Below are 22,781 nucleotides of genomic sequence, written 5' to 3' on the forward strand. Positions count from 1 at the left end.
TCGTCCACTCGTCCTCTCTTCAGTCCAAACCATCCTGTGGGGAAGAGATGTACTCAGCCAGCTAAAAGCTCGAATCACCACAGAAGCCTTCTTAGCTGCGCCGCCCCCCCCCCCTTATAGGGGCCACTGCTCCTGTTTCAAAACCTGACCCTATCCCTCTGGAATGGGACACAGAGGAGCCCATCTGGGTCGAGCAGTGGGCCTTGCCAACTCACAAACTACAAGCTCTCTCTGCCCTCATTGAAGAGCAACTACAGGCAGGGCATATTGAGCCGTCTACCAGTCCCTATAACTCGCCAGTTTTTGTCATCAACAAAAAGAACACAAGTAAGTTTCGCCTCCTCCACGACCTTCGAGAAATTAACAAGCATATTAAGCCAATGGGGTCACCTCAGCCTGGTTGCCCGCATCCCACTGCAGTCCCCCAGCATTTTTATGCAGCCACTATTGACATCAAAGATTGCTTTTTCTCCATTCCTCTTCACCCGCGAGACTGTCCATGGTTTGCGTTTACAGTCCCGTGTACCAACAATCAAGGAGCAGCACTCCGATTCCAATGGCGAGTACTACCACAAGGCATGCGGAACAGTCCAACTATATGTCAGCTCTATGTCAATCATGCCATTGAGCCGCTACGCTCTAAGTTCCATCCAGAGCACACATACATCATCCACTATATGGATGACCTTCTTTTAGCAGCAAGTTCTAACACACTTCTCAATGATTTACTTTCTGCAGTTATGACGAACCTCTCAAGTCTTGGATTAATAGTGCAACCTGACAAGGTCAACCCCCAGCCACCTTTCCAGTTCTTAGGCTTTCATTTTCATCAATATATTCGGCCCACCAGCCCGCAAATCCATGTTTCTGATCACATGACGCTGACTGAGCTCCAACGGCTTTGCGGACAAATCAATTGGCTTCGATCAGCACTCCCTATCACAACAGTGCAAATGCAACCCCTTTTCGAGCTCCTGCAGACTAAGTGCAGTCCATCCGCTGCAGTCGTTCGCCCCATCACCATCACCCCAGCTGCCAAAGAAGCCATCCAACAAGTAAATGCTGCACTCCAACAATGCCGCCTAGAGCGATTCTCTCCCGATCTCCCAATCCTTGCCTTAGTTTTGCCAACACCAGTCACCCCAACGGGTCTCCTATGGCAAGATGGTCCTCTTCTCTGTCTACACACGTCAAAAAGTAAACTCCCCAAAATCTGCGCATTTACAAGGGCTTGGATCACATTAGCCACTGACTTAGTACTTCTCTCCATACAAACGTATGGCGTCCCGCCACACACCATTGTTTGGCCCTTTGATGCAAAAGAAGTTACTTCCCTTATCATGAATAATGCTCAAATGCAGAGCCTGATAGAGTTCTTTCGTGGCTCCTTCGACAACCACTATCCTCATCATCCACTGCTGCAAGGTGTATCTCAATTAGCATTTTTCAACCCATTCCGTCCGCTGCCCGCAAGAAAGCCAATCCCCTTTGCCATCACTGCTTTCACTGATGCCTCAAAAAGGGGCTTCGCTGCTGTCATATATGTGCCAGGAAAGCTTGAGCCACGACAGTTGATGTTTGCCAATCACCTTTCTGTTCAAGTGGGTGAACTCTTAGCTGTCGCTGCAGTCCTCAATCTTTACCCAGACCAGCCTCTCAACATCTTTACAGACAGCTTGTACACCTTACAGGTATGTCGCAGCCTCCCACTTGCTACCTTTCTACCCAGCGACTCATCTATAGACCAAGCACTCGCCTTTGTACAGCGACTGCTTGAAGAAAGGCAACAACCCTGGTTCATCGCTCATATCAGAAGTCACTCTGGCCTGCCAGGACCACTGACTCAAGGAAATGCCCTTGCTGACGCCTTAGCGTCCGGCCGCCATGTATACCCAGCTGCCATTCGAGAAGATTCCATTGACAAAACAAGACTAGGAGACTTCGTCAACCAAGCCAAACTTTTACACTCTCAATTCCACTTCTCTGCGCGATCTATCCAGAGGCTCTTTCCAGACCTCCCCATCGAAACATGCAAACATCTTGTGCGTTCCTGCCGAACATGCGCACCTTTGCTACCCCTTGGACCCTTGCAGCCCCGCGGAGCTAATCCCCGCGGCCTGCGGCCTAACTCCCGCTGGCAGCTAGACGTCACCCATGTTAGTGCTTTTGGGCGCCTTAAATATCTTCATGTTGCAGTTGATACCTTCTCGCACCTATGCTATGCCGTGCCCCTCACAGGAGAGAGTGCCAAACATTGCATCAAAGCGCTTCGGCAAGCCATTCTATTCATGGGAATTCCCTGGGATCTCAAAACCGACAATGGACCAGCCTATCGCAGTGCCACCTTTGCCAGCTTTGTGCAGATGTACCACATCACACATCATTTCGGCATCCCCTACAACCCGCAAGGGCAAGGAATTATTGAGCGTACTCACCAGCAGCTCAAGCTACTCATTCAAAAGGAAATTGCCTGCCTTATCCATCACAATCTCCTGACCTTCGATGACAAAGGACTCTCCCCAACCCATAAACATTGGGGACCCATGTGGCAACCTTCGCAAGTTCCCCTTGTTCATTGGAAAGACCCCGCCACAAACCTTTGGCAAGATCCAGCTCCCTTGCTAGCACAGGGGAGAGGTTTTGCTTGTGTCTTCCCAGACTCCGAGCCACAACCGCTCTGGGTTCCTGGGCGCTACATCCGGCCTGCCACCGACCCCAAAGTTCCACTGAATGATGAGTACACTGTGCCCTCCGTTAGAGACAACATTGACTGCGGAGGCCCAGATGTCGCCCCATTCGCTCAAATTCAACACCAACCAGCCCCTCCCTGAAATGTTTATATTTAAATAAGTACTCTCTCCGAGTTTCTTTCCGCTGATTGTCCCTCCCCTATGAGGGCTCTCTTCTCCCTTCTTTGTCTTTACAGATTCCCCAAAAGACTCGACTCTTCATAATTTACAAGAAGAGCCTTATTGCCGCCTCTACAACCTGCTGCTGACAAGTGCCTGACCTCCACCGAAACGTGCCTTACAACTTATCAGAGAAGAACTCTCAGTGCAGATGCTCTTCCCACTCCCCTCGCACCCTCACCCACTTTTATACTTCTTTTTTATAGTCTTCATTTTTTTAACAATCTTTTCAGCTGTCTGTCTCGCGGCTACAGCCCCAGCAGATTGGAACCTCCGCCAACGCTTTCTCCTTGCTGTCGCCTTTCTACTTCTAATTGGCGTTTTCACCTCCCTCGTCGCCCTCCTCCCATGACCACCATGCGCCCCCAAGTAAATTCACTCGAGCCTACCTCTCCAACACCACCATCCGTGAGAACCACACCAGCTCCTTCTCGCCGCCAACGACGTCGACAACGCTTCCTTGCCCGCCGCTTAAGCCGTCTTTCCCTTGAAGATGATGACCCCATAGAGCGCCAAGTTCTCCAGCTCCTCCGACAGGCCCGCTCTGTTCACACCCCCGTATATCTTCTATGGAGAGATGTCTGTTCAAGTCTTTTGCCCATTTTTAAATTGGGTTATTTGTCTTTTTGTTGTTGAGTTGAGGGATTTCTTTACACATACTGGACATTAACCCTTTATCGGATATGTGGTTTCCAAATATTTTCTCCCATTGCGTAGGATGTCTTTTTACTTTCATTATAAAGTCCTTTGAGGAACAAATGTTTTTAATTTTGATGAAGCCCCATTTATCTATTTTTTATTTTGCTGCCTGTGCTTTGGATGTAGAGTCTAAGAAACTATTGTCTCCAATAGATTTTTTTACAAGATTTATTTTATTTATTTTTCTCCCCTTCCCCCCACCCCCGCCAGTTGTCTGCTCTCTGTGTCCATTCGCTGTGTGTTCGTGTATCCATTCGCTGGGTATTCGTGTGTCCATTTGCTGTGTGTTTCTTGTCCACTTGTATTCTTGTCAGCAGTACTGGGAAACTGCATCTCTTTTTTGTTGCATCATCTTGCTATGTCAGATCTCAGTGTGTGCGGCCCCACTCCTGGACAGGCTGCACTTAATTTTGCACAGGGTGGCTCTCCTTACAGGGCACACTTGTGCTTGGGGTTTCCCTACGTGGGGGACACCCTGCATGGCAGGGCACTCCTTGTGCACATCAGCACTGAGCATGGGCCAGCTCCACACGGGTCAAGGAGCCCCGGGGTTTGAACCCTGAACCTTCCATGTGGTAGGCAGAAGCTCTATCAGGTGAAACAAATCTGCTTCCCTCCAATAGATTGTCCTGTGGCTTGACTTGACTTACTTCTCCCCAATCAAAATATACTCATCGAGATGGGTGAGAACAGCAATTGTTCCACATTCTTACCATTCTGGTGGGGGTGAAGTGGTGTTATCTCACTGTAGTTTTAATTTGCATTCTCTAAGGACTAACAAGGTTGAGTGCCTTTTCACATGGTTATTGGTCTTTTGGACAATTAAATGCCTGTTCATCTTTTACCTATTTTCTTACTAGGTTGCCTGTCTTTTACATACAGATTTGTAGCAGTTCTTTATATATTTTGTACCTGAGTCCTTTGTTGGATATATCCACTGCAAAAACTGCTCCTACTCTGTGGCTTGCCATTTCCCTTTCTTAATGCTTTCCCTTTTGATGAATAGAAGTTCTTCTGTAAGTAGTCCGATTTTTGTGTCCCATTAAAAAAAGGTTTTTAAAAATATTCTCATGTGATTTTTCTCTAGAAACTTTACTTTTCATTTCATGTTTAGATGTCAAATCCATCAGAATTGTTTATTGTGAATGGCCTGAGGTAGAGGGTCGAGATTCATTTTTTTCTATATGCATATCACTGGACTCAACACCATTTATTTTATGCTTCCACTCCCCCTTTTTAATCGGGTTATTTAGTAGGGTAGGGGGTGCATTAGGCAGGATAGGTGAATTCCATGGATATATATGTCATTCCTTCCATCAGTCAGTACTTAAGTATGTATATCAAAGTATCAAGAAGAAAGTATGAACTTTTCTTCATGCATGAAGTTAAATTTTCTTTTTTTGGGGGGGGGGGGAGTCTTGTTTCTCAGTGTATCAGACTGTGTCTAATCATAAGAGAGAAATCAAACAATTATTTTAACAAAGTCAAATATGAAGAATTACTAACTATAGCAGGGTTATAGTTAATAATTGGGGTAATGAGGGATTTAACAGTAATAAGTACAGAGAACTCTTGAGTAATAGTAGATACAGGAGCAGCCGTTATCCCTATTGCTGAGATAGGGACCAAGGAAAAACCATCCTCTCTTCCCCCCACACCCCCACCCTCAGCAGGGCTGAGATCTGGACCCTGTTAGAGGGCACACCTGTGGCTCACTGAATGGCAGAGAAGAATTTTGGTGCCACAGTGGTGGGAACTTGCTGGAAATCTGCCTTTATTCATTTTCTGTAGTTGCTGTGACACATTACAAGGCTTGGCGGTGTAAAAAAAAAAAACAACTGTCATCTTCAGGAGGCCAGAATTCCATACCCGAGGTGCCTACAGGGTACACCCCCTCCCAAGGCTCTAGAGCAGGGGCTCTTAGCCTTTTTGGTTCCACGGACCCCTTTGCCAGTCAGGTGAAAACCACGGACCCCTTACTATGTTCACACTAGACTGGGTACTATTTAGTAAATATATCACACCCGCACCAACACATGCCCACAAGAATAATGCTTTTTTGGATTTCAGTTCGTGCTCCTGGGCCCCTTAAGAACCCCTGCTCTAGGGGAGAATGCTTCCTCAGCTCGTCCGGCTTCTAGTGGCTTCAGTTGCTCCTTGTAGATGCATCACCCCAATCTCTGCTTCATCTTCACATCACCGCCTCCCGTGTCTCTCATCTCCCTCTGCCTTGGTCTCATAAGCACACTTGTCACTGGATTTAGGGCCCACCCAGGTAATCCAGGATGATCTCATCTCAACATCCTTAGCTTAATTCCCTCTGCAAAGACCCCTTTTCAAAATACAGTTAATTCACAGGTGTTCGGTGAACATATATATCTATGGGGGGCACCATTCAACCTTGTCCTCTGGAGCTTCCTGGAAATCAGCTGTCTGGGGAACAAGGAAAAACGGCTCATGGGGAGGTGTCTTGCCGGAAAAATTCGGCTACAGAACCACCCGAGGAAGGGCGTCTGGGGGAGGCTGCTGGCTGCTGGGTGCTGCTGGCTGCTGTGCAGCACAGGAATCTGATGCTGGAGAGCTGTTCCTGCTGGAGTGTGCCGAGCAAGCACATAGACAGGAACCAGGAAGGAAAACCCTTTCTCTTCCCATATGTGTCTACCGCCCTCTACTGACAAAGCAGAACATTGTGTTAGCTGGCAAAGGAAAAATACTTAGAGGGCCCAGATCCATTTTCACAGGGAAGGCCAAAAGGGAGACTTTGGCGCTTAAGACAATAAATTGATACCAGCCTACTCAGACACCATCAGGAGTCACTTAAAATCTGCCATATGTGCCTTCTACGTGGGTTAGGTAGTTATTTTTTAAGGTTCTTTATAAATTCTAATCTATTTGGACTTTTACTAAAGCCATTTTCAGAGACTGTGCATGAAGTTGACTAAATATTAGCCTTTTTTCTTAGATATGTTAATTGCATTTGGTACAAGCCTGGGCAGCAGATAGAATTTATGGCTCCAAAATATGGAATGAGTGAATGCCCATCTTAGTCCTATAAGGTTCATATATAGACTTTGTAGTTATAGGCAATATTGGTATCCAAGTGAATTTTATGGTGTTGGAAGCTGTATAGTTGTCTCTTGCTGTGTGTGCTAGATGATGCCAGTTTATTCAATACCATGTGAGGTGGAGCTGTGTGTGGCTTCCATTTCTATATGAAACAGCTCCAGTTATTTCACTTAGAATTTTTATTGAGGTTAACATACATATAAAGTAAAAAAAGTCTTAAATGTATAGCTCAATGAATTGACACACACACACGAATATGTGTATTTTATACAAAGGTGCACCTATCACCAAGACCACAATATACAATTTATTTCTTGAATCCCAGGTTTCCTCAGGTTTCAGTCCACATCCCTAGTCTACCTCTGCTGCCCCAGAGATAATCACTATTCTGTTGCTTGTCCTTGAACTTCATATGATATTCTGCTGCCCTTTTTCTTTTTTTAAAGTAGGTACAGGGGATTGAACCCAGGTCCTCGTACATGGGAAGCAGGTGCTCAACCACTGAGCTACATCCACTCCCCAGTGACAGTTATTTTTGTTTTGTTTTGTTTTTAGGAGGTACTGGGGAGCAAACCTGGGACCTTGTACATGGAAAGGAGGTGCTCAATCACTTGAGCTACATCTGCTCTCCTGCTTCCTATTTTTGAACTTTGTATTAGTGGAATCATATAGTACATAGTCTTTTGGATCCAGCATCATTTACTAAAGATATCACCTTCCCATTGTACAGTGTTAGGTTTTGTGAATGAAATACACACATGCATGCCAGATGACTATGTATGTGTGAGCTTGTTTCTGGACTTCCTATCTAGTTCCACTGGTCAGCTTGTCTATCCTTGAACCAATACCACACTGTCTTTATAATAGATCTTAATATGTGGCAGTGTTAAGTCCTCCAGAGTGTTCCTCTTCTTGACTTTTCTTGGCCCTTGAGTCCATTTCTGGTTACTATTCTGTTTCATTCATCTATTTCTCTGTCTTTGCACTAACACACATACTCCCCACCCCACCCCCCGCAAGATGGCACCCTCCTCTGTTTGCTAGTTGTTGTTGTTGTTTCTTGTTGTTTGTGCTCGTTATCTGTTCATTCTTTTTTGCTCATTGTTTTTTCTTTAGGAGGCACTGGAAACTGAACCTGGGACCTCCCATGTGGGAGGCAGGTGCTCAACTGCTCAAGGTACATCTGCTCCCTACTCGTTTGTTTTTCCTTGTTGTCTGCTTGTTATTGTTTTTTGCCCCATGCCTGCTTGTTGTTTATATTTTTTAGGAGGCACCAGGAACAGAACTCAGGACCTCCCATATGGGAGTAGGCACTCAACTGCTTGGGCCACATCCACGCCCTGATAACACACTTTAATTTTACTGTAGCTTTAGAGTAAGTCTTAATATCTGGTAGAGTAAGAAGTCCAGTTTTCTGTTCCTCAAGATGATTTTGGCTATTTGCATATCTGGCCTATGCATTTTTATATAAATGCTAGATCCAGTTTGTCAATTTCCACATTAAAAAATTCTAGTGGGATACTGATTGAGATTACATTGAATCCAGAGATTACTTTAAGAAGTACTGGTAACCTGTGGGGTTGAATGGGACTTCACATATATATTTTTAATGTAATATTATTACAAAGTCAATAAAAAAAAAAAAAAAAAAGAAGTACTGGTAACCTTACAATACAAAAAATTTTCAATCCATGAACATTGTCTATCCTTCCATTTAGTTAGTTCTTTAGCTTTCCTCAGTAATTGTTTGTGGTTTTCAGTCTCTAGGTCTTGAAAATCTTTTAATATTTCCTTAATAATTCATATTTTTAAAACTTTCCAATTGTTTGTTGCTGTTATATAGAAATACAAGTGATTTTTTATAATGAGTTTGTATTCAGTGACTTTGCTACATTCACTTATTAGTCTAATAGTTTGCCTGTAGATTACTTTGGAGTTTCTATATTATAACATATTGGCTGTAATAATATCAATTTTGTCTCATCCTCTCCTATCATTACACCATTTCTTACTCTTTCTCACTTATTGCTATGGCTATACAAGGTTGAACAGGAGTGATTACCATGGGCATCATTGTCCTGTGTGCAATCTCGGGGGAGTACAACCATTTAGAAAATTGTTCAGTCCTATACAGTAGAGGTGAACATGCACATACACACCATGAGCCAGCAATCCCACTCCTTGATACATGCTTAAGAGAAATGACTGCACATATCCACCAAAAGACAAGCTCAAAATGTTCACAATAGCACTCTTTATGATAACTCTAAACTGGAAATTACCAAATTTAGAACCAAAAAATTGTGATACAGCCAAACAATTGATTCCTATTAGCATGAAGAATGAGGGAAGTGGATGTGACTCAAGTCATAGGGCTTCTGCGTACAACATGGGAGGACCTGAGTTTGATCCCTGGGGCCTCCTGGTGAAAAAGAAGAAGAGAAAGCATGCCTGTGTGTTGAGCCAGTGCCCACGCTGTGAGTCGAGTGCCCACGTGGTCAGCCAAATGCCCATGCAGTGAGCCGAGTGCCTGTGCAAGTGCCCATGTGGCAAACCGAGTGCCCACGTGGGTTCCTGCATGGTGAGCCAATGCCCACACAGTGAGCCAGTGCCCATGCGGTGAGCCAAGTGCCCGTGCAAGTGCCTGCATGGCAAGCTAAGTGCCCATGTGGTGAGCCAAGTGCCTGCATGAGTGCCCACGTGGCGAGCCAGTGCCTGCGTGGCGAGCCAAGTGCCTGTGCAGCAAGCTGAGTGCCCACGCAGCAGGCCAGTGCCTGCACAAGTGAGTCATGCAGCAAGATGATGATGCAACAAAAGAGAGACGAAGGGGAAAGTCAAGGTGAAGCGCAGCAGAGACCAGGAACTGAGGTGGCGCAATTAACAGGGAACCTTTCTCCACATGAGAGGTCCCTAGGATCAAATCCTGGTGAATCCTAGAGGAGAAAGACAAGACGACAAAAAGAGAAATAGATACAGAAGATCACAAAGTGAATGGACACAGACAGCAAAAGCAGTGGGAAGAGGGAGGGGGAGGGGGGACGGGGAGGGGAGGAAATTTTTTTTAATTAACAAAAAGAATAAATGAACTATTTCTACATGCAACAGCAAAGATGACTCTCACAAACATGCTCACTGAAAGAGGTGAGACACGAGAGTGCATACTGTAAGATTAAATGAAGTTCAAAAAAAGGTAAAGCTAATTTATAGTGATAGAGGGCAAGGAGATGGTTATCCAGGGTGAGGGAGGTGTCGAGGATAGATCTTAGGGGGATTTCAGGTTTACACTGAGCATTCTTTTTTTTGATCTGAGTATTGACAGCTAGCTGTGTTTACATCATAAAAGCTCATTCAGTTACACATTTGTGATTTGTGTACATTTCTATATGCATATTTCAAAAAACAGTTTATCATATATATACAGTTACATAGTTTTAGTTATCTGAAGTTCTATTCTCACTGGAATCTATGCAACATAACAAGAGTCTGCCCAGCACTGTAAATGTACATCTCTTGTACAGACATTGGGCTTCTGGGTTGTATTTTGATATATTTTGTCCCTTTGAGGTTCTAACTATAGGGGCTATGGGTAATAAGTAAAGTTTTTCCTGAAAGGGATATAAATTCCTCATGTCAAACATTTGGGGAAGGGGTGCTTTTTAGGTAGGAAATGAATTCAGAAGGCAGGCCTTGTTCAGGTGCAAGAAGAGACTCCAAACTCTTACTATGCCTCACTTCCTTTGGTCTAGACTAGTGGTTCAGTGATTCCCAATTTGTGGGCTTCAGAAGCTGAAGGGACCAAGAAGTAAGGTGAAGACATTACTATGAATCTAAACGTACAATCCACTAAGTATTATTTGTAAAGAAAACACATAATTGACACATATATGCACCAGTATTTAAAAACATACCTGGCTATTTTTTAAAAAAATGCAATTTCATAGAAAAGAATTCTAAATTCATCATGGGCTTTGGTTATTATGCATTTTCTCAAATACATGAAAAGTATGTATGTAAATACTTCTATCAAGAGGATGTCAACAATTTTGAGGGCAAAAGGGGAACTTGGTATTTAACCTTGAGAACTACTGGTCTTGACTTCAAATCAGCAAAGGTCTAGGTTTGTAGTCCTTGGAAATGACACTTACCTATGTGGACCAGCTAGAAACTAGATGGGCTGGGGGTCATATGTCAGAAAGAACAAGCCATATCTTTCTCTTTTTTTTAGGAGGCACAGGAGATTGAACCCAGGACCTCATACATAGGAAGCAGGTGCTCAACCACAGAGCTACTACATCCACTCCCACCCTATCTTCTAAGTATAATATCTAGATGTAAGTTACTCTCCTTTGTTATTTCCTTTTTATCCCTAAACTTTAGTAAAGTCTTGTATAAATATTCTTCTAGAGAAGTTCTCAAACTTCAATATGCATAATAATCACCTGTTTAAAACAATTTCCTGGGCCTCATAGCAAGGATTCTGATTCCATAAGTCAAGGAAGGACCAGTAAATTTGCATTTCTAACTAGTTTACTTTGGTGCAAATGAAAGTGGTGACAGAATCTCTGCTCAAGAACCTTAACTATAAACTAAGAAAGAAAAATGTTAAAGGGGCAAACACTTGCTCCTCCAACAAGGGAATGACAAGTGAACTCCAAAGGGTTGTTAAATATCCGGAGATCAGAATTGTTGCTTTGAGATCATGATGCCCCTCCTTTCAGGTAAGTACCCCACCACTGCCAAACTTGGAGGGTCTCATGTTGATTTCAAGTGGGCCAACTGGTTGCCTTTCCTTGACATATTCGTACATATTTTCAGGATGGAAAGCAATCTGTCGAAGATGTCCTTGATGGATGCCAACAACCACAGGGTATTTAGGGAGATACTGTGCCTTTATTCTAAGCAATCAGTTCTTCCAAAGACCAGATTGTAGGAAGCAAGACAATAAGTTTGCGGATTTACTTAGGAGGCAGCCTAACTTACACTATGTGGGAAGAAAAGGCCAGTTGACCACTTAATTTTATACTACCATTTCTTCTAGCTCCCATAGCCTACTGCTTTAGTGAAGGTTTTCATTATTCACTGATTTAAGGACATTTTTCTTCAAGTATTTTAATCCTAACGTATCAGTGTCCAATACAACTTTCTGAGACAATCGAAATGTGCTAAATATGGCTCCACAATATAGGAGCCACTGGCCACATGTGGCCAGTATGACCGAGGAACAGAAATTTTTATTTCATTTAATTTTAATTGATTAAAATTAAAATGTCAACATTGGACGGCACAGCTAAATATATTCTAACCCTTCACCTTCCTTACGAAGGTGCTATTAAAAGTCGGCCCATGAGTTTACTAACAAGGCACCATCCTCGTGAAGTAAGGTGATTTCCACAATGAGCACGTTGGTTTGATGTAAGAGGATCTATACTTTTTACAGATAACACGAACTTTCAAGCTGTGAAATGCTTTCTTGACAAGATGTGCTCTCCCAATCTCCCGGAGAGGTGGCACTGTTTTTGCCATCGCGGTTTGGCACACAACCCGCCCGTGCAGGGGGGCGGGCTGAGAAACGTGCTTCACAGCTGGACACAGGAGGCTCCTCCGGCCTAGCTGATGTTTAAAATGGAAGTTCAGATGCCGCCTTCGGAAGACTAAGACCAAGGACAGCAAGGGCTCGAAGCGGGACTGCAGGCAGGGGGCGCACAGGTGACCCCCGAGCCCTTTCCCGCCATCCCCCCGGAGGGCGGGGCCTCGCCAAGGCTGCCCAGGCGAGGCGCCCCAGGGAGGGGCCGGCCCCGCCTCCAGCGGCCCCGCCCCCAGCGGCCCCGCCCCCAGCGGCCCCGCCTCCACCTGCGTGGGCTGCGCACCGCGGCCCTCCCCAGCGGCCCGCCTCCCGGCCCCGCCCTCGCCCCGCGCAAGCCGGCGCGCTGACGTCCGACGCTCCAGGTGCTTCCCTCCGCCGCCAGCACCCACCACGCATGCGCTAAGTGGCGCCCAGCGTTCCCGGTCCGCGCGGGGCATGAGCCGCTCCGCCCGCCAAAGCCGCCCTCGCGCCCGCCGCCATGTCCGTCACCGTCGAGCTGGAGTTCGAGGAGCTGGACGCTCAGAGTCGCTGGCAGCAGCTGTACCTGGTGAGTCGCGGGCCACTTCGGCAGCCAAGCTCCCTCCCCGCGCGCCCGTCTCGAGCCGGTCAGGTTGCCCTTGCCCCCCCGGGCGGAAGTGCCAGTGCCGCCCACAGGAACGTCAGGGCGCCTGCGCGGCGCGGCTCGTTTCTCCCCCTCCCCACCGAAAGAGGCCGAATCCGGGCCCCTTCGCAGGCGAAGGTGCCAGGGAGGTCGGTGCCATAGCGGCACCTTGCGGCCGACGGAGTGGCCTCCGTGTTTCCTCGGCCTGCGGATGGTCGCCGCGGGGCTCGGGCGGGTTCCGGGGGATATCGAGTCAGGGGACGTGTTTGGGGTGGGCTTGAACCGGGAGCCTCGGCCCGGGGATCGGTTCGGATTGGGGGCGGTAGGAGTTTTGCGGGTTTCATGCCTAAGGAGCGCGGATCGGGGAGAGCCGGAACGGTGGGGTCCGGGGGGCTTGGACCCCGGGGGCGGGGGACGGCGCTGGTTGCGGGTCTTGGGAGGCGGAGGCTTGTGCCGCCCGGCTGGTGGGGTTTAACTCGCTCCTTCTCGTCGTGGTGGTACCGGTGAGAACTCCTGGGGACCGACACTCAGTTCTGTGAGAGCATCTCTTTGACTGGGGGGGGTCATCCTCCACAGTCTTCCCGGAACAAAAACAGGAGTTGGCTGTCTTAGTTAAAAGAAATGAGTGTCGTTCTCTTGCTGATTTTCTTTGTTGAACTATACTTTACATGTAGTGCCATGCCCAGGTATTATATACGTATACATACAGCTCGGCGAGTGTCACATATGTGTGCCTTCGTGCAGGCCCCACTCAGATCAAGATAACGAACATTTCCATTGCCCCGGAAGGCCCCACCCTGCCCCTTCCTAGTCTGTTTCGACCCATTCTCCCCACGCCCCCATAAGCCAACACCGTTCTTCGGTCTGTCACCAGAGAATAATCTTGCCTGTTCTGGAACTCACATAAAATAGACTCAGATAGTATGACCTCTTTTGTGTCTAGCTTCTTTAGATCAACCAGAGTAACTTTTAATTCGAACAAAAGTTTAGTTTTTATTTCTTTAAAAACACTTTACTCGCCCACCCCCTACTGTTTATTCAAGAGCCTATTTTTCCCAGTATTGGATTGAGTGGTTGGTGAGCAAGTGCTACTCCTGCTGTTCTCTTCACTCTGTACCGTAAAAGGGGGAAAAAAAAAAAAGGACTTTCCTGTAAATCTGGATGGTCCTGGTCTTTTTCCCATTCCATTTAATTAGATGACATTAAAAAATATCCCCTTTGTCCCATGTTCAGAATGTAACATTTTCTGGAATACATTAGCAGGCAGTATAATAAATTCCCTGTTTCACACTGGGTAGAGAGTATATTAGAATAAGGTACTAACGTTTAAAGAATGCTGGTAAGGACTCTTACAATTATGGAAAATCTTAAATGCAAATTCTAAGAGGAATCTTTGTGTGGTAGCCTGCCAGCTGCATCTTCTCCAGTTACAGTGGGTTTAGCAGAGGTTACAGTCTCCAGGGTTCAAGTGATATATCAAAATACAGATTTGAGAAGAGAAAGGTGAATTCTACTAATTTAATTCAGCTTAACATTTTGTTAAGCAGATTGATAGATATTTTTTATCTCATCAGTGAAAGCTGTAATCCCTCTCACCAGAAAAATGTACCTGCTTACATCTACTGAAAATTTCATGTCCATTTTCAGACAGTTCAGGAGACCCTTCCCTGGACTCATGGTTAGGAATCTTTTAGTTGATAGGGTTGTTCAGTGCTCTTACTGCTATTTTTTCCTGATGGAAGAAGGAGAACATTTCTTCGTTAGTAGAAACTATGCCATGCACACTGGTGTTACAGGAAAAGTAGGTCACAAACCTAGAAGTTAGTGATGGAAAGCAAGTTGAGAAAGAGTTTGGGTCAGAGTATTTCCACATGCTTTCCTGTGACCCTAGAGCATCCATACAGCTATTCTACAGACAAGTACTAAGCACCTCAGTGTGCCAGCCCTGCTCCAGGCCTTGGGGTCCAGCAGGGACTGTGACAGACCAGGCTCTTGTTCTTGGGACACGCGCACTCTGGGACTTGCTCTGTCGGAGGAGGGCCTTACTGCAATTCTGTATTTTTACTCATGAAGCCCCTCTTATCTGTCAGTGCTGGGCACCTGTCTGAAGACCAAGGAGACAGTCTAGTGAGGAGTAGTAAATAGGTAAGCAGATTAAAACAGAGGGGTAAATCCTGTGTGGAGCTGGCCCACGCACAGTGCTCATGCGTGCAAGGAGTGCCCTGCCACGCAGGGGTGTCCCCGCGTAGGGGAACCCCCACGCGCAAGGATTGTGCCCCATAAGGAGAACCACCCAGTGCGAAAGAAAGTGCAGCCTGCCCAGGAATGGCGCTGCACACACGGAGAGCTGACATACCAAGATGACGCCACAAAAACGAAACACAGATTCCCGAGCCGCTGACAACAACAGAAGCGGACAAAGACGACGCAGCAAATAGACACAGAGAACAGACAGCTGGGGGGGTGGAGAAGGAGAGAGAAATAAATAAATATATAAATCTTAAAAAAAAGAAAACCCAGAGGGGTAAATACAAACTTAGTGTTCATGATGGGGTTCTTTGGGAGTACCTAGGAGTCCTGTGAATCCGAAAAAGAGGTACAGTGCGGTCTTCTGATGAAGCCTCCTGGAGGATGAAGTACTTTACCTAAGTCTTCAAGGACAAATTGCACAGGTGAAGAGGAAAAGGGTGGGGAGGAGAATTAGTGTTTCTGGGAAGGAAGAAATGTGAGCAGAGGCCTAGAGCCTAGGATGCTAAAACTCCCAACAGTTTACCATGGTTCAGAGTCTGATGTGGAGTTGAGGTGTGGGAGAGAGAAGGCTGGAGAGTAGGGTGAGACCTGTAAGGCCTTGGCAGGTCAGATTCAGGAATTTGAGCTAGGCAGTAATTGCAACTCACCAAGGAATTTTAATTGTGGAGAGATGGTGCTCATATATATATGTTTTTATTTTTTTATTCTTTTTTTAAAGATACATAGATCACACAAAATGTTACATTATAAAATACAAGAGGTTCCCATATACACCAGTCCCCACCCCGTATTTACTTTTTAGCAAGATCATTCTGACTCCCAGTGGATTTGATGGGGATAAAGGTAGGCAGGTAGTCCATGGGAGAATCTACTGGAGTAAACCTGAAGAGAAGTGGTGACACGGGAATTCTGTATTTTAAGCATGATTTTTCTGTAAACCTACAACTTGTCTAATAAAGAAAATAGAGGTGCTGAGCTTCTGAACCCAGGCTATGGCAGGAGGGATGGAGTGAGTAACAGATTTGAAATGGTAAGAAGGTAGATGTATTTGGTTTTGAAACCGTTGAAGACACTGAAGTGGAAGTAGCTTAATACGTAAATTTGGAGCTCTGGAGAGATGTCTGAGCTGTCGTTATGGAAATCATGACCACATGGGAGATGAGATGACTTAGGGGAAATGTAGAGGATTTGAGTGTGCCTAAGGCCCAGGACAGAATCTTGACTGGCAAGATTCTTTTCTTGCAGAAAAGACTGGAGAGGATAAGCCATAGATATGGACAGAAAACTGGAGGTGGTGGTGGTGATAAGGTGGTGTGATCAGCCGGCCTCATTTTTTTTTTTATTTCTCTCTCCTTCTCCTCCTTCCCCTTCCCCCCCCCATCTGCTCTATGTGTGCATTTGCTGTGTATTCTTCTATGTCCGCATGTCTTGTCATGTGGCACCGGGAAACTGTGTCTCTTTTTTTGTTGCGTCATCTTGCTGCTTCAGCTCTCCATGTGTGCAGCGTCACTCCTGGATGGGCTGCACTTTTTTTGCGCAGGGCATCTCTCCTTTGTGGGGCACACTCCCTGTGTGTGGGGCACCTCTACATGGGGGACACCCTCACGTGGCATGGCACTCCTTGTGTGTGGCAGCACTGTGCATGGGCCAGCTCACCACACGGATCAGGAGGCCCTGGGTACCAAACCCTGGACCTCTTATATGGCAGACAGGCGCTCTGTTAGTTGAGCCACAACTGCTTCCCATCAGCAGGGCCTCATGATGCAGCTAGGACAAGGATGAAAAGGACTGTTGCATTTAGCTGCTGAAGATTATCACATGGAGAGCAGTTTCAATGGAGTACGGAAGTCAGATTGAGAAGCATGAGGAAGTACAGAGTGACAAGTGTGGACTGTCCTTATTTTTTTTTTTAAAGATTTATTTTTATTTATTTCTCTCCCCTTCCTGCCCCACCCCCCACGTTGTCTGCTCTCTGTGTCCATTTGCTGTGTGTTCTTCTGTGACCGCTTCTATCCTTATCAGCGGCACTGAGAATCTTTGTTTCTTTTTGTTGCGTCATCTTGTTGTGTCAGCTCTCCATGTGTGCGGTGCCATTCCTGGGCAGGCTGCACTTTCTTTCACTCTGGACGGCTCTCCTTACGGGGCACACTCCCTATATGTGGGGCTCCCCTATGTGGGGGACACCCCTGCATGGCAGGGCACTCCTTGCGCGCATGGGCCAGCTCCACACGGGTCAAGGAGGCCCGGGGTTTGAACCGCGGACCTCCCATGTGGTAGATGGACGCCCTATTCCTTGGGTCAAGTCCCCCAAGAAGCCCAATCTTGAAGGGAGAAAGTGGAGAAATGTGGCAAACCTTTCATGGCTTTCCATTGCTCATAATGTAAAATTCAGCCCTTCCAGGTCTCAACAAAACCATGTCTTGCTGAAATGGGTAGTCTAGGCATGTAAATGTCAATGGAAAGAAAGCTAGAGAATAATGTAGGACTGAATAATATACTGAACCCAGAGGTGGATGAGCATTGTGGTTAATAGTACAAATACAAGAATGCACTTCTAATAATTAGGACAAATGTACATCGTTATTGGAAGTGGTAAGCATATGGAGAAGCATGAGAAAAGTAAAATAAATGTCACCTGTGAACTATACTTAACAGCAATACTGTAATATTTTTGCATCAATGCCAAAGATGTACTGTATTAATAAAAGGGGAGTATGGAAAAAATATACCAAATGTATGCTATAGACCATAATTAGTGGTAATAGTCTGATGATATCACATAATCTGTAATAAGTGTTCCACAACAATGTAGTGTGTTGGTGCAGGGCTGTTGTATGGGAATTCCACACGTGTGCATGATTGTTTTGTAAGTTCACAACTTCTCTAATAAAAATATATTTTTTAAAAACCCACAAAAACAAACGACGTCTTGCTTCATTTCCCACATCACTTTCCTCCCTCTTTCCCGCTATTTCTGTTCCTTGACTTCTGCTGGGGTCACTCTCTCCTTAAGGCGTGAATTGTCATGGCACAGTTTCCCCTCCTTCCTCTCCCCCCACCCCCATTCTTTTGCATAACTACCTCCTTCTTATCCCTCAGGTCTCACTTCCTCCGGGGGGCTCTTCCCGATCCATGCTGGGGGTGATTCTCTGCGGTGTATCTGACTTCCCCTTTCATAGCGTGAATTAGATAATGTGCAGCAGCAGATTATTCATTTAGGGTACACAAAGTTTGCAGCAGGCAAACCACTGTTGAAACTAAACACTGTGTAGGGAGAAAAGTGTTTAAGTGTGCTTTCTGTTTTGATTATCACAACAATGGGTGATATACCCAATAATGTAAGTTGTGCTTTTTTGGCAATGCTAATAGTGCTAGGAAAGGAAAGTGTTTATACTCTTGGGCAAAAACTAGATATTACTAGAAGGTGGACTTGCTTGGTGCTATGAGAATTTTTACTTAACACACCTAGTTATTGAAATTAATCTCTGGTGCCTTACTCCTTTTACCCCCTTTGAAGAGTTGCTTATCCAACATGACTCTTGATACCAGGAGATTTCTTAGGAATGCTTTGTTGGGTTGGAGCAGAATAGAGCCTCTTAATGGAGTTATCTTCTTCACTACCTCATGGACTTGGTGAAGACATGGCCTAGCCCATGGGAGACTTCACATGTTTATATTGACGGGGTAGAGGTGAGCCTAAACAGGGAGTCGGAGGTAGCAGAATGTCTCTTGGATCTGGAAATACCTCAGGAAGCAGGAAAAGATGGGATTCAGAACACACTGATGGAAAAGTTGGCCTTGAAAGGACACAGTGGGGAAAAGAGACATTACTGGAAAATAATTTAGTCTGGTTGACACATACTAATAGCATAAATGTAGTCTGAAGTTAATTCTGGCCTTTCGAGAAATGTTCGTGATCACTTTTTTGCTCTTTTTTTTTTTAAGATTTATTTATTTCTCTCCCCTTCCCCCCGCACCCCAGTTTTCTGTTCTCTGTGTCCATTCGCTACGCGTTCTTTATATCTGCTTCTGTTGTCAGCGGCACAGGAATCTGTGTTTCTTTTTGTTACCGTCATCTTGTGTCAGCTCTCCGTGTGTGCGGCACCATTCTTAGGCAGGCTGAACTTCTTCCGCACTGTGTGTCTCTCCTTATGGGGCGCACTCCTTGTGCATGGGGCTCCCCTATGCGGGGGACACTCTTGCGTGGCAGGGCACTCCTTGTGTGCATCAACGTTGCACGTGGGCCAGCTCCACACAGGTCAAAGAGGCCCAGGGTTTGATCCGTGGACCTCCCATGTAGTAGACCGATGCCCTAACCATTGGGCCAAGTCCGCTTCCCGACTTTTTTGCCTTTTCTTTAGTTCCTGATGATTGCTCTTTGAATTAGACTGGGCACGTGAAGGGCAGAGAAAAGGAATGGAGTTTTGTGAGCCTGTCAGGGAAGAGACCAGAAAACTAAGTTAGGGAATAGTGTTTCTAGCTCAGAAAGAATCTGGATGATTAATCAAGGTTTATGACCTGTGGGAATCTTAATTGACTGGTCATTTTTCTTTATTAAAAATTCGTAGTTCAAATCTTGTCAGAGTGTGAGCGGTTTTTACCATTTGTGCGTCAACTAATTTTTAGAAGTAAGATATCAAATAACCTCTGTTCTAATAACTTATACTGGGGTCAGCCAGGCAGGCAGGGTAAATTAACACTGTCTATTCTATAAGACCTCCTTTGCAGTGCTTACTAATCACACATTCTGCTACGTTTTTTCGAGTCTTCTTGCTCAGTGCACTACACAGTTGCACAGTCTCTTCCCTTATCTACTTCCTTGAATTTCCTTGAAAATATCCTGCTTCCTCCCACCTTGCTGTCTTTGTATATGTTGGATATACCTTGTGCCTACCTTGTCTGTCTGGGAAACATCCTCAAAACTAGACTGTCATCCCTTAGAGTCCTTAAGGAGGCTTCTTCCACACTGATTCCTTAGCCCTGTGTGTTTTTCTGTCAGTATGAATTGCGTTGTTGGAACTCCTTGAAGTTTGCTTCTGTTTTCTTTGTTTCCCCAACACCCACCCATTGGGCCTAACACGTTAGATGATCATTTTAATGATGTTGTTCATTGAACCAAGAAATACTGCTTCCCCTTTAAAATGTAAAAACCTTGGTTTATTCTGATTTATTTAAGGTTATAATATCCATTAGTGATACAGCTGGGACTCAAATCCAGTCCTGATTCCCATTTCAACATTGTCCTACTTTGCCAAGGTGACTGCCTAAGTTGCTTTCTCCTTCTGAACTACTTGGGATAAATGACACTGAGGGAATCATTTTAATTTTTGATGGACATGATGGAGTGGTATGAACTATAAGAGGGTCATTTTGAGACTTAAGGGCTTTAAAACAGTGTCTTTGGTTTCCCAGCTGCTTTGACAGATAACACGGAGTGGCTTGACTCAAACAATGGGAATTTATTGTCTTGTGGTTTTGGAGGCAGGAAGGCTTGTTTCTGCCTGAGGTTAGCAGTGTTCTGGTGAGCTGGTAATTTGGAGGGTTCCTTAGCTTTCCCGTCCTGTGATGAGGCCCTCTCCTTTCTCTTTTGGGTTCCAGCTGACTACTTGCTTCCTTGCCTCTCTGTGGCTCTCTTCCTGTGGTCTCTGTAAGCCCTCTGATAATAGGATTTAGAACCATTCTTAGTCAGTGGGCCACACTTTAAAAATAACGTTGTCAGAAGGTCCTGTTCGTAATGGGGTCACACTCATAGGACTGGGTTAAGATTAAGAACATAATTTTCTGGGGTACCACCTGCCACAAATATTACCTGGGATCCATGGATCAGACTTGAAAGAGATTTCTAAACCCCCTGAAACTCTGCTAAACGATATGAGTATTGGTGTGTGTGTACACCCAGGTATTTTTCTGGGAGATTCTTCAGCCTTTATCAGTTCTTAATGGATCTGTGACTCCTCAAAAGGCAAGGACCACTGCTTTAAAGGAAAGCAACCAGGAAGCAGATGTGGCTCAAGCAGTTGGGCCCCTGCCTACCACAAGGGAGGTCCCTGGTTCAGTTCCCAGTGCCTCATAAAGAAGATGAGCAAGACAGTGAGCTGGTGCAATGGGTAGGTGCGGCAAGCTGATGCAGCAAGACTATGTGACAAAAGACAAGAGGAAAAACACAATGAGAGATCCAACAAAGTACAGAATGGAGGTGACTCAAGGGATTAGGCATCTCCCTCCCATATGGGAGGTCCCAGATTCGGTTCCCAGTGCCTTGCAAAGAAACAAGGAAGATGAACGACATGGCAAATGCAAACAACAAGGGGGTGGAGAGAAATAAATTAGAAAAAAGAAAAAAAAAAGCAACCTTGGGAGGGTGCCTAGTAGAGAACATAGACTAATAATCCTACTGTATTTTCCTTTGACACGTGACCTATAGATATCTAACTGCATGATAGTAATTACCCACTTGCCTCCTGTTTGATTGCTTGGTCTCCAATAGCTCATTGTAATCTACAGAATTCCTTATTCCTTTTAGCTTTTGCTGTTTGGTTCACCTGCCTTATCTCTTTATTCTCTTAATCTGCTCACTCTCTTCTTTATACTTTCCTCCTTTGGCCCTCAAAGTAATCTGGGTAAGACAGATTTTGAGAGTTATGGTCTAGGTAAGCAAAATTTAAATATAACATGCATGCATTTCACTTTCTGAAATAAATATAAATATTTTTCCCCTTGGAAATTCTTATCTAGATGCTCTTACCTCCATTCATTGTGTGTGTGATAGATCCACTTAAAGTTGCATTACACTCATTATTTCTTGTTGGTAAGCTGTTGGGGTAAAGAATACTTAAACCAACTAGTAGATTAAAATTTTGGTAAAATCTATCCTCCATTACTTTGGATAACAGTGATCATCCATATACTAAATCCTAAATCAATTTAGCATGTAAAATGTCATACACAGAGGAGCGGATTAGCTGTAGTGGTTGAGTGCCTGCTTCCCACATACGAGGTCCTGGGTTCAATCTCCAATACCTCCTAAAAACACAAAACAACAGCAAAAAACAAAAGAAAAAAACAGCTCGGGGCCGGGGGCCGGTGTAGGTCAGTGTTTGAGCACTGGCTTCCCACATATGAGGTCTGGGGTTCCATCCCTGACCCTGGTACCACACACAAATATCGTACATAGCGGCTGGTAGCTGAGGAAGAGATGCAGTTCAGCAGCCTAATTTTAAAAACTATAAATTTTGACTGTCTTCAGAATAGAATACTAAACTTTTTTCTTAAATTCTTAATTGAAATGAAGTTCTACCTTGTAGGGTTAATGTCTGAAATAGCTATTAAAAATGTAACGCTATTTCAAATGAACTTAAATGTAGTGCTGTTTTAAACTTCTGTATATGGCACAGTAGCTGGTTTAGGAAGTTAGTTCTGACTTAATAGTGAAATCCTTGGTTTTAGTGATCACAGACAGACCTTTAAGATGAAACCTGTGAGTGAGAGAAATGCCCACATATATAAAGTTCCCCCAAATTTAGCATGTGATTTCAGGGACTGCTGAGGCCCTCTGTAATCTGTTGGCGTTGATGACCCCAGGTTAAGAAGCCCTTGTCAAAAAACTAATTTAAGACTAGGTAATTTTATTACGGATTTCTGGTATCCTTTTCAGTCAGGTAGTTTCATGGTT

The 22,781-nt window shown here is 45.1% G+C and overlaps 1 protein-coding gene across 7 annotated transcripts in view; it reads left to right on the forward strand.

The window, feature by feature from the left end:
- Positions 1–12,575: 12,575 nt before the first annotated feature.
- PTPN2 (protein tyrosine phosphatase non-receptor type 2) overlaps positions 12,576–22,781 on the forward strand; it is an 84,234-nt gene continuing 74,028 nt past the window's right edge. For 2 of the 7 annotated variants that reach the window (XM_058277269.2, XM_058277268.2), the window contains exon 1: positions 12,637–12,805. In XM_058277269.2, coding sequence (XP_058133252.1) covers positions 12,737–12,805 — 69 coding nt within the window. In that variant the 5' untranslated portion in view covers positions 12,637–12,736. Of the gene's footprint in view, positions 12,806–22,781 lie in introns of all 7 variants that reach the window. The other 5 variants (XM_004470003.5, XM_004470006.5, XM_058277270.2 and 2 more) reach the window with 5 other exon arrangements.

The sequence above is a fragment of the Dasypus novemcinctus genome, chromosome 16, assembly GCF_030445035.2.
Source record: "Dasypus novemcinctus isolate mDasNov1 chromosome 16, mDasNov1.1.hap2, whole genome shotgun sequence".
Taxonomy (NCBI): Eukaryota; Metazoa; Chordata; class Mammalia; order Cingulata; family Dasypodidae; genus Dasypus; species Dasypus novemcinctus.